Below are 12,450 nucleotides of genomic sequence, written 5' to 3'. Positions count from 1 at the left end.
GTTGTGAGTAAAATGCTGCTTGGTGTGATGCTGACCCTTACAGTCGCAGCTCAATCCCTGGTATGAGCTGAGTTAACCGGTCTCCCCTGTGGTAGTGTTAGAGGTAGAGGTGCTGCACTGGGCATCTGTGCCCAGAGACTAGAAGGAAAAAATCAGTTGGTGCTCCTGATTGTTATTCATACAGCTTTATAGAGTCATAGTCATAGAGTTATACAGCACAGAAAGAGGCCCATCGTGTCTGCGCCAGCCATCAAGCCCTACCGATTCTAATCCCATTTTCCTGCACTTGGTCCCGTAGCCTTGTATGCTATGGCATTTCAAGTGCTCATCTAAATGCTTCTTGAATGTTGAGGGTTCCTGCCTCTACCACCCTTTCAGACAGTGAGTTCCAGATTCCAACCACACTCTGGGTGAAAAAGTTTTTCCTCAAAATCCCTCTAAACCTCCTGCCCCTTACCCTGAAACTATGCCCCCTGGTTATGGACCACTCTACTAAGGGGAAAAGTTCCTATCTACACCCCTCATAATTTTGTACACCTTAATCAGGTCCCCCCTCTGCCTTCTCTGCTCTAAGGAAAACAACCCCAGCCTGTCCCGTCTCTCTCCATAGCTGAGACGCTCCAGCCCAGGTAACATCCTGGTGAGTCTCCTCTGCACCCTCTCTAATGCAATCATATCCTTCCTATTGTGTGGCGACCAGAACTGCACACAGTATTCCAGCCTAACTAGCATTTTGTACAGCTCCATCATAACCTCCCTGCTCTTGCCTTCATTAGCCAAGGCATAGAATATAAGTATCCCAAGTGTTGGAACGTATACATCTGTGGATGTCGGTTGAGAACCGGATTGTACTTGGCTGTAATTCCGCATTCTGGCCCCACTTCCCAAAGTAGTCAAATACCCTGTGAATGCACTTGGTTTGCACATGAAGAATGCCATCTGGGTGAGGTATTTTGAGGGCTGGTAGTACCTGTGGAATCATACCCTAGCATGAGTTGGTGTTTTCAGGAAAAATGGGGAGATAATTGGGGGTGGGAAGGAGCAAAGCAAACTTCTGTGTTGTGGAATTTGTTTTGTGGCTTCCTAAATGGTTAATATGTAATGTTGCTTTTGTGGTATTGTACATTTTTCATATTCTATATTGTAATATTTAGCATGCCATGCTGGACCACTAAACTGCAAACAATATTGAATGCTTTAAGTTGGGAAATATGATGAATAACAGACTTTCTGGATCATAAAGACACTTTCTTCTCTTTAAAATATAATACTAGATAGTAATTAAAAGTTCCTTTTCTCTTCAATCCATACTTTCTGGGGGGCAATTTTGTTCTTATCAAGGTAAGGGATGTCCATACTGTAGGATGGAACATGTTGCTGCTGCTTGTAATGAGTATATGTATGAAGTTTTGCCAGATTAATGTTGCAGATTATATGACCATCTGCACTCTGCAGCAGCATATCTTAACCTGAACCACTGGAGAGCACACTCTAATGTACTGGTGTGACATTTCCATTTTGCAAGTCAAGGATCCCTGTAGCCTTTTTCAGTGATACAACTTTGTGCTGCATTATGGGGACTTTTTGTGCTGTAACTCTTGGCTACAGAAAGCTGCATTGAGATTTCTGCTGCTATTGTAAATGGAGATCTTTCAGGCATCAGAGAGAAATCTTTCATGCCAGTAGGCAAGTGGAATTCAGACCCAGACCCCAGAGGTGAATTGTGAGTAAAAAGATACTGAATTCACTTGCATGAATTGCCAAAATGAGTTAATGTTTTTGGATTTTGCTTGACAGTGCAGTCCCCAAAGATAAAGATAAGCAGTGCTTCAAACTCCGACAAGGAATGGATAAGAAGATTGTGATCTCTGTGCAGCAAGCATCCAACAAGGAACTTATAATTGAAAGGTATCAAATAGTAATGAATATTTATTTTTCACCTAATAATAGAAAAAGATATTTGGGTAATTTGCTAAGTTTTTGAATTGCTCTATTATTCTAAATGTATCTGTACAATGTGGTTGTCTGTTAGTCTACCTTTGGTCAGGTGTTTGTACTTTAAATTGTTGATGAGGGACAGTCTGAAACCCATCATTTTCAGCCATATTGTGATGTGAATGGTGTTTGTGTGGGAAACACTTCCAATTCATGTCCCTGGAATAAAACTTCACGTGATTCAATGTGAGATTCAATGCAATTTAAGTTTTAGGATTGGGGTGCAGCAAGTATTTTTCTCTCCTTCCCCCACACCATATCCGCAACTTCATAGGTAGACCCCTACTCAATGATTTTTAAAATTCTATTTTCCCATACCAATTATCCCTGTAGACTATCTGAATGAGATAAACAATTTGTGGCAAACTGTGGTCCATTTTGTGTTGTGAGCTTGCATCCACAATGAACTAGTTGGAGATTTTCCAAACCCATTTCATGTAAGATCCTAGTATAGACCAGGGAAAAGAGACTCATCCCATCAGTCAGAACGAGATTTGAATTCTGGCCCCAGAGATGAACACCTTCCTATCTCAATTAAGTATACGTTACCTAAACCTTGCTGTTACTTGTAAAGTGACCCCTAGGATGTCCATTAGCTCCTATGTAAAGCTTACTCTCTATTCCTCAGTATTGTGTGCACGGCACTACATTTCTGTTGACTGCCAGCTTTGAATAATTGTATGACTGCATCTTGTAACTGGAAGCATTTGTAATTTAAAAAAAAAAAAGACACTTAGTACCTTGTGTAAATTGGCTTCTGGTTTACAGCGATTTTGTGATTCATTGGCAATCTGTGGATGTTGGGATTTCAGTTTCTGCTGAGGTAGCTGCCTGTACACAATAGTGTTCTGTGAAATGGAGGGTGATGAGAAGGAATGAAGTCCAAAGTAAGGAGGCAGCAACAAAAACAAATGAAGAACAAACAAATGGGATATAATATAAAAGCCTGGATTTTGTGGTCAGCGGCGAAGGAACGGTGCTCGCTATTCACTATGCTGACAGCCGCCACAGTTTTTTGCGGGCTTTTGATGGGAGACTTGCTCCTACAGGCGCCTGATCCAGCGCGGCGTCCTCTACAAGGGGATCTGTGGCGTGTGTGAGCTGGGCAAGAAACAGCGAGGCTCCTTAACTAATCAGATTGAAGAATCCTCACTGAGACATGCAGAGTCTAAACCAGGAAGTATAAACCAGTAATTATAGATTATATTTAAATCATGTACAGAAAGTGAAATAAAGATTTGGAAAGAAAGATGGGATTGAGAGATAAGAGGCAGAAGCAGTAAAAAAAAAAAAAAAAGTATTTTAATTTCTTTTTTAAAATCTCCTACACTAATTAAATTCTGAAGGAAAGAGACGCCACACTTGTAAAATAAAATTTTCAGTGCAGCGGGGTTGTTTGGCAGTAATTATGACTTAGTACGCCGTCAAAAATTCACTTGCACTTGAATGCACCAGCCCCAACTGTCTGGCGTGTTCACACCCTTGCATGGATTTCAGTGCAGAGTCTATTGGCGCGGTACTGTTATAACGCAGCCTGTGGCAGAGCAGGGTAACTCTGACCGCAACTTCTGGGTTTCTGCGTTTAGCTCCGGAAGTTACTGTCCGATTTACTCCATAATAACGATGAGCGCTGTTAGTCTCACCGTTATTCTCAACACAAAATCTGGGCCAAAGAGTAGAAGCATTTGTTGTTGGTTTAAATATAATTCACCAAGTGCAAAATAACATCTAACCCGAGAGAGAAGGGAAGATGCTATTAAAGTTGAATCACAAAAAGTACTTCATGAAAGAAATTAATACGCTTTAATAAATTTGAAATAAGCCCCTTTTCATCCAGATATTTGCATATACTCTTTGAATCAGATTAACTCTGGTTTTGTTTTCTTCAATTTATCATCACATCTCCATTGTATAGACTATTGTGTCTGCTGCTAAGACCTCTGCTAAAACTTCTTTTTAGCCAACTAATTGGAGGTTTGAAGTTGTGCCCTGAAGCTTAATTCCTGTACTGATTTTGTTCAGATGAGAATATAAAGAGCTGTGTATTCTAAACAATCATGCAATTTGAAGTTAATATATCTGTAGCCTAATTTCTGTATTTTACTCATTTTCCCCCTTGTGTTTTATTCTTTGAAGTTAAAAACAGATTAGGAACAGATATTTTGCATCAGGGAACTAGTCTGCCCTCAATGATGAGGAAATCCTATAGTTGGTGTATATTGGGAAGAGTTGCTCAAAGTGCACTGCTTTGAAACATTTTTGTTTAACATTACTTTAGCTTTCTTTCTGTGCATGACCCAATACACCTACATTCATCTGTGAAAAGCTTAATTTCCAATAAAGTTGGATATTATTTCTATAAAAATGTAGGGGGCAGTATAGTACCACAGAAAAGTCAGCCAATGCTGCTGTTTTGGCTCACTGCTTTTAGATATCACTAAACTGCAGTACATCCTAATGGTGGTAATTTGCAGGGATTTCAGGATTTTGTCAAACATAAACCTTCAGTACAAAAGGAGACCACTGGCCCATCATACCTGTACTGATGCAAGCCATCACCTCTAAATCTACCGTCCTACCATTTTTTCAGTACCCTATAATATGTCTTCAACTGTTTATTTCTAAATGCAGTGATTGACTCAGTTTCATTTGTGGTAATGCATTCCTTTTTGTAATAACTGTTTGTCTGAAACATTTCTTCTACCCTTCCCCTTTATACCTCTAATACGAATCCTACATTTATGGCTGCATGTTACCAATTCAGCATCCTGTGGAAATAATTCACAATTTATCCCCTCAAATCCTAGCATCATTTTGAACACTTCTGTCAGATCCCCCTTAATCTGCTCAGTTCTGTTCAATGCACTTTTTTTTTTTAATCTTCATTTTTAACTATATTCTTGGCAATATCCTAGTCAATCTGCATTGTACTTTTTACTCTAACTCTAATTATTTTGTCTATAATGAAGTGCCGAAAACTGCGCACACTATTTCAATTGCCATCTAACAAGGGGTTACTATATTTGAAACGCAAGTTTGCTCATGTGGTAAAAATTATAATACCGTGCTTTAGAATAAAACACTGCAACCAAGTATTAGCAGAATAAGCATTAACATCATTACACTTTATTGTATCCATAACTTTATCAATATTTTCAGTTATGTTCTTTCATTAGGTGCTTTGGCCTTCTTCTCAGTCCTGGCAAAGATGTACGCAACAGTGACATGCATCTTTTGGATTTGGTAAGATGGTGTTCGAAATAAGCAACATCTTTTCATTTTCTTTATTTAGAATTTCTAATACAGTGAATTGAGGAGTGTCAGTAAAAGTTCTTGTTTTTAATCAGGATGTTTCAGTTTAATCCATTATTGGTGAAAAGAGCTGTAAAAGTAAATGAAGCACAGTAGTGTTGAAAAATCTGAGGTCGTTTCACAGTAGCTTTAAAGGATGGAGTCTGCCTTTTTTAATGTCACCACTTTTTCGCAAAGTCAAGGATTGGATTGAGTCACCCCGGAGAACCACAAAAGTCAAATCTTGCAACATTCAGAAAGCTCCCCCCTCCAGCACTTAAGGATGGGTTTCCAGGTTGTTCCACGGAGGAGAATAGGTAGACAAACCTCACAAAATGATGGAATATATCTTGCCAGAGCCACATGGCTGCACTAAAGTGAGATGTGCCCTGAACCACAGGAGAGGCAGTGACTTCCAAAAAGGGAAAATATGAATTAGGAATAAGGGGAAAAAGTCCTTTTTCCATTTCAGAAGCCCAGTCTAGAAATAAGCACAGCTGCGCAGTCAAAAACTAAAACTTAGCAATTGAGGAGGATTACCTCAGCCTCATCGAATGGATGATGCAAAGACATAAGTGATCCGCGGATGTCTATTACCCCATATAAACAAATCTCCTGATACAGCTCATTATATATATATTATATATATATATATATGTCTGAAAACCTGAGCCATGCCAATGGAATAAGCAATATTCCCAAAAATGAAGAATAAGGCTTCATTGAGGGCCATGTACTCTGACTTTCTATAATTGATCTTATAACCTGAAAAAGAACCATAATGGCAAATACACTCCAGAATGCAGGGGAGAGCAAGCTGGAGGCTAGAAATATATAAAAGTGTCCATATGTGGGTATATTTCATGTTCTTTACCTGACACTCAACTCCATCAAGTGTCTTGAATGATGGGAATGTTGCTACCCAGCGGTTCAATAGCCATGGGGGGGAAAAAAAGGCCGATAGACGGCTACTTGTTTTGAAAAGATCCGTTTGAAGACTATGCTATTCCATTAGAGGCAATGGATGTGCAGACTTAAAAGTATAGCAAGGAGATCTAGTGTGTTTATAAAAAAAAAAAAAAAAATTACCTAAGCCCACAGTCAATAGCATCCCTTGCATGAAAAGCCACTCCATGCTATTGAAGGCTTTCTCCGTATCTATAGAGAGGGCAAGGTGTAATTTGTGTGATTTCTGTTGAATACCTGATCAGCAATTTATGAATATTATAAAATAAAAATTTCTTAAATAAAATTTGCCTTATTATGATGAATTAATTTGGAAAACACATTATTCAGACAACTTGTAAAAATTTTCTTCAAAAAAAAAATTGGAATCACAATTCAAAAGAGAAATAGCAGCAGCAGGTCTGCCCACTGGGTCCCTTGTCAGTCTGAGAGATTGTAGCACGTTTGTGTTTTGGGACGGAGAGAGTATTAGTGATTTCATGAAATACTTTCAGGAGTAGGGGAGCCAATTTAAGGGTCATCTTTTTGTCAAAGCCAACAGAGGAACTGGTAGTGCATCCCATGCCATTCGGTCTAGATGGATTAGTGCTTAAGATCATGCAATTAGTCTCCAAATCTCCAGGGATGCTTGGACTTATGATTTATAGAAGTTAAAATAAAGCCGTCTAAACTAATTAACATCCTTTGAATAGTGGCAAAAGATGGCTTTGTTTATCGCTGCACCCATAGACGTCAGCATTGGTAAGCAAAATGAGTAATTCAGTATTTGATTTCCTTCCGGTCTCCTGAAGGAGTTTGGGGGGAGGGGGGGCGGGGAGGGAAAAGACTTATGGTGCCCAATTTGTCGTTGGTGGATTTGAACACTTGAATCTGCACTCTTGGCTGGGAAGAACTGTACTTCCTTTTTCCCATCGGAAATGTCGATCAAAGTGCAGAGTACTGCTTTGGCCCGCTCCCAAAGCAAAGTCAGTGATTACCCAGGGATATTGTGGTGTTTTTATTATTAAAAAAAAAAAAATCGTAACCTTCCAGAGGCTGAGGAAGGAAGACATTAAAATAGGTTCCCTCTGCTTGACATCTCCATGAGCCCAAGTTAGAATTACTGAAGCATGATCCAGGGATCCCAATTCTAAAGTCTTAATGCTACATTTCAATAGCTCAGAAGTTTAAAAAAAAATTCTTTTGAATAGGATTTCTTCAGGTTAGAGAAAAGGTGTAATGCAACCAGTTGGTTTGTAACTTGCCAATGCTGGGTCCTTGGAGCAGGTGCAATACTGGAGGAAGGAGTCCAGTGCCTATAATTACAGTAAGAGACATTTGTTGGGCCAGAGGTAAAAGTGTTTGGTACATAAATATTTAATGTTGTGGCAAAATGGCAGAAACCAGAATGTAGCAGCCCTGTTCAAATCTGTTCTTAATTTATGTGATTTATGGTGCTATCTGGGGATGTTAACTTGACACAAACAGTAGTTTTAAAGCAGTGCATCAGATTTTGAGGAAACAACATTAATTTGCTTTTGTCAATCTACTTGCGTTTTGAAAATGATATTAAAAACTGTTTGTGTAGGGATTTATTGCTTCAGTAGCTCTGCTTAATTATATATTCATATATAATTTTACTATTAAACTTTGAATTTTTATCATTTTTAGCTGCCATGTATGTAGATTATTTTTTCTACATGTGGTAAATTTACACATCTGTGCTGCTGGAATGGGTGGAAAATCGTGGGCAGCATATGCCGGAGTTTCTGATATGGGGTTCTGGTAGGCAAAGCTCCCAGCTAGAAGTGCAGGCTTGTAAAATTATCGCTATGGTGTACTACTTTAAACTTAAAAAGAGAATTTGTTATTCTTTAGGTGTTTATTACTACTTTAGGGTATAAATGTAAGTGGTTTAAATTTTTTAAGTTCACTAAAGTGGAGGCTTTACCTCATACCAAAATGATGGCTTGCATGATGAAACTCCAGATATATGCGTGCTTTGCCATTTGTCTGAACAGTGACCTTAAAATTTTTATAACTAGATCAAATGAAATTAATGTCGAAGTGGGTATAGTGACACTTCAATACGTTGCATGAGAAGACTAGAGTTGCAGAGTGCCAATTTAGCATATGTTTGTGAAAGGATAAGGAGGCTGTTGAGAAGAGCATTTGAGAATTGATCCTCAAGGTAATGAGTGCATGGATACAGAATTCAACAGCATTAAGGATGAGCTGAGGGCAGGGAAGTGGAAGAAGCCAGTCTTGCGATGGGCTAGAATTGGAGCTTAAAGCTCAACTTTGGTTTGAACAGAAGACCAAGGTTGCCCATCAAGTGGGCACCTGGGGAAGTTGATGGATTGGAGCCAGAGGTCTGTAGGTGCTGGTGAGAACTGAAAAAGATAGCCTAATTCCGATTAACGTGGAGCTCAAATTGGCACTGGATGTCAGACAAGCAATTAGACACTCCTGCATTAGTGGGGGTGGTGAAGAAAAATAGGGTTGGGTGTTTCCTCTCTCTGTTGGCAATATTGGTTTGATATGAAATGTGTTTGGACAGTCTCAAACCTGTTTCCTGTGTTCAAGGGCCTTTAGCACAAAATGAACTAATTCAGATGGATGGTGTGGACACACTGGTAGGACAGGAGTGGGTATAGCCCTGAGGTTAAGAGCTAAAACACAATTCACAAAAGCCACTTTCACCGCATCCTGGTTAATTGCTGAAAGGTTGAAGATGCCAGGTGAAGCTTCAGAGTATTTGAATATTAAATCCTATACCAGGAGACTTGACTTGTTCTAGTTGTTCTTGGCAATGAAAGCAGGTTTGCCCAAAAAGTAGGGTTGTCACTCAGCTGCCACAAGCCCTCCCACTCGTTCCCATCCACTACTACGTGGTTTGACAGTAGTTGTGATGAAAAGTCATAGCACAGTTTAAAAATAAATTAATAAATCCCAACAAAATATGCATGAGTTCAAGCCTACCCTCTGGTGAAAATTGCTTCATAGTATAAATAAGATGGTTTCACCCACAGAGCAAAACCATAATACTCCAAGGTAGCTTTGTAAAATAAATTGAGTATTCGTTAACGAGAGTAGCAGTAAGACCAGTTCTGTTGCAATATATATTTTTATTTGCAGGAATCAATGGGTAAAAGCTCAGATGGTAAATCTTACATAATTACTGGTAGCTGGAATCCCAACACAACGCATTTTCAAGCTGTAAATGAAGAAACGCCTAAAGGTAATAAATTATGCTTATTTAAAGATGCAAAGTGAAAGGATACCATTTAAAAGCACGCCTTCTTGTGGAATATCTGTATGCTTTCATACCATAATGACTAATTTATAGGAGTTAGGAGTCCAGACTATACATGTTTTCACCTGCTTGATGCTATTACAAATTCTGTTTTATAAGTAGGATTAATTCTGCATCGAATAATGTTTGGTTAAAAATTTATAAATGCCAGCCACCGAAGAGACCAGCATTGCATTTATTCCTCCTTTTATTCTGTCATGATGTGATGTAAATATATATTTATAGCAGCAACTTGCATTTATATAGCATCTTTAATGTAGTAAAATGTCCCAAAGCGCTTCACGGGAGCATAATCAGACACAAAAATTGACACAAATCAAAAAAGGAGACAGGTGACCAAAAGCTTGGCCAATGAAGTAGGTTTTAAGGAGTGTCTCAAAGGAGGAGAGAGAGGTTTAGAAAGGAAATTCCGGAGCTTGGGGCCTAGACTGCTGAAGGTACGGCTGCCAATGGTGGGACGAAGGAAGTGGCTGGTGCACATGAGGCCAGAGTTGGAGGAATATTAGAGTTCTTGGAGGGTTGTAGGGCTGGAGGAGGTTCGAGGTAGGGAAGGGGCTCGGCCTTGGAGAGATTTGAACACGAGGATGAAAATTTTAGAATCTAGGTATTTGGGGACCAGGAGCCAGTGTTGATCGGCGAGCAGAGAAGTGATGGGTGAACGGGAGTTGGTGCGAGTTAAGATACGGACAGCAGAGTTTTGGATGAGCTCAAGTTTATGGAGGGTGGAAGGTGGAAGGCTTGCCCGTAGAGCATTCAATGACAAAAATGGAGCTAGATTAATGTGCAGATTGCAGCGTGTTCTGATTATATCATTGAATCTTTTTCATAGTTCTTTCTGTTCTCAATTATGTTGTCTCTGCAAAATAAAACAATTCCTGAAGGTGATAACATCACCGTTGGTCTAAATTGAAATTTGATTTCTTAGAACAGGTTTGTATAATGTGGATTGGCATATGATGGAATCTTGATCTATACATGAAGCCAAAATAATCCAAAAGCAGCTTATTAAACCATAAAATATAATCTAATAAAAGCTTTAACATTATGACCGATTTAATGTATACTGTGTACTGTTCTTCAGTATGTGTGTTTTGGATTGTTTACAGCATTAGTTCCATTATTTGCAAGTTTGTGGAAGAAAAAAGAAACTGGAATTACTGTTGGCCCTATTTATATTATCAGCTTTGTGTTTTTGATCAGAAAAATGCAGTGATTTTTTTTGTAGTGGTGTAGTTGCAGGAAATAGTAGCATGAACTGATTTTGTAACTGTCACATTGTTATCGTGAGATAAAATTTTAAGCTTTAACTTTTTATTGTTCAATTAAAACTTGCCAAAGAGTACATGAGATCCATTTATAGAAATATAGAAACATAGAAGATAGGAGCAGGAGTAGGCCATTCGGCCCCTCGAGCCCGCTCCGCCATTTAATGAGATCATGGCTGATCATCCAAATTCAGTACCCTGTCCCTGCTTTCTCCCCATACCCCTTTAGCCTTAAGAAATATATCCAACTCCTTCTTGAATGTATTTAATGAATTGGCTTCAACTGCCTTGTGTGGTAGAGAATTCCACAGGTTCACCACTTTCTGGGTGAAGAAATTCCTCCTTATCTCGGTCCTAAATGGATTACCCCTTATCTTTAGACTGACCCCTGGCTCTGGACTCCCCCTGCCATCGGGAACATCCTTCCTGCATCTAGTCCTGTTAGAATTTTATAAGTTTCAATGAGATCCCCTCTCATTCTTCTAAACTCTAGCGAATATAAGCCTAATTGACCCAATCTCTCCTCATACGTCATTCCTGCCATCCCAGGTATCAGTCTGGTGAATCTTCGCTGCACTCTCCATGGCAAGAACATCCTTCCTCAGATAAAGTGACCAAAACTGCACACAATACTCAGGGTGTGGTCTAACCAAGGTCCTGTACAACTGCAGCAAGACATCCTTGTTCCTGTACTCGAACCCTCTCGCTATGAAGGCCAACATACCATTTGCCGCCTCAACCGCCTGCTGCACCTGCATGCTTACCTTCAGCGACCGGTGCACAAGGACACCCAGGTCTCGTTGCACTTCCCCTTCTCCCAATCTATTGCCGTTCAGATAATCTGTCTTCCTGTTTTTGCCACCGAAGTGAATAACCTCGCATTTATCCACATTTGGCAGATGCAGTATAATCACGCAACCTGCCCAAATCATACTGGAGTTTCTCTGCATCCTCCTCACAGCACACACGCCCACCCAGCTTTGTGTCATCTGCAAACTTGGAGATATTACATCTAGGCATTATCCTGGCAGGTGCCACTGAAAATCAAAGCTGCCTTTCTGCAGCTTACACCCATTGCCTGTCTCACCTCTCTCCTCTTCACAATCTTATACCAACCCTGCCTGCAAGTGGTGCCATCCACCTATACAAACCTGTTAGCTTTTGGATGCATCCATGAAAGCTGTGTGATCTTACACATCATAAAAATCACCCAGATATACAAACTTTGAAAATGACACAGAATTTAAAGTTATTCCATATTAAACTGAAATGAATGTATAGGCTAACTTAAAATATATGCAATATCACTCGGGTACACATCTGACCAAGTACATCTCGGCTAAAGCACATAATTATAGTTTATGCATACTATGTTACTAAACAACATTTTACCTCTTCTTTCTACAGACAGATTGCTTTATATGACAACAGCGGTTGATTTGGTCGTCACTGAAGTGCAAGAGCCGGTCCGTTTTCTTCTGGAGACTAAAGTCAGAGTATGCCCACCTAGTGAAAGAATGTTTTGGCTCTTCAGTAAACGAAGTTATACAGAGACGTTCTATTTAAAGCTCAAACAGGTAACAAAAATAATTTGTTTATCCCCTTTTGTGTTAAGAAAATAGTTACTAGTTAACTCGC

General features: G+C 39.5%; 1 protein-coding gene across 5 annotated transcripts in view; it reads left to right on the top strand.

Moving 5' to 3' along the window:
- rabgap1 (RAB GTPase activating protein 1) overlaps positions 1-12,450 on the top strand; it is a 205,337-nt gene that overhangs the window by 66,547 nt on the left and 126,340 nt on the right. For all 5 annotated transcript variants that reach the window (XM_085965697.1, XM_085965694.1, XM_085965698.1 and 2 more), the window contains 4 exons: positions 1,798-1,908; positions 5,172-5,238; positions 9,370-9,472; positions 12,220-12,389. In XM_085965697.1, the coding sequence (XP_085821823.1) occupies positions 1,798-1,908; positions 5,172-5,238; positions 9,370-9,472; positions 12,220-12,389 (451 nt within the window). The remainder of the gene's footprint in view (positions 1-1,797; positions 1,909-5,171; positions 5,239-9,369; positions 9,473-12,219; positions 12,390-12,450) is intronic.

Source organism: Somniosus microcephalus, chromosome 23 (assembly GCF_052327205.1).
Source record: "Somniosus microcephalus isolate GS21.2 chromosome 23, FLI_Smic_1.0, whole genome shotgun sequence".
Classification (NCBI taxonomy): Eukaryota; Metazoa; Chordata; class Chondrichthyes; order Squaliformes; family Somniosidae; genus Somniosus; species Somniosus microcephalus.
The sequence above is the reverse complement of the archived record's forward strand: the minus strand, read 5'-3'. Positions and strand labels throughout refer to the sequence as shown.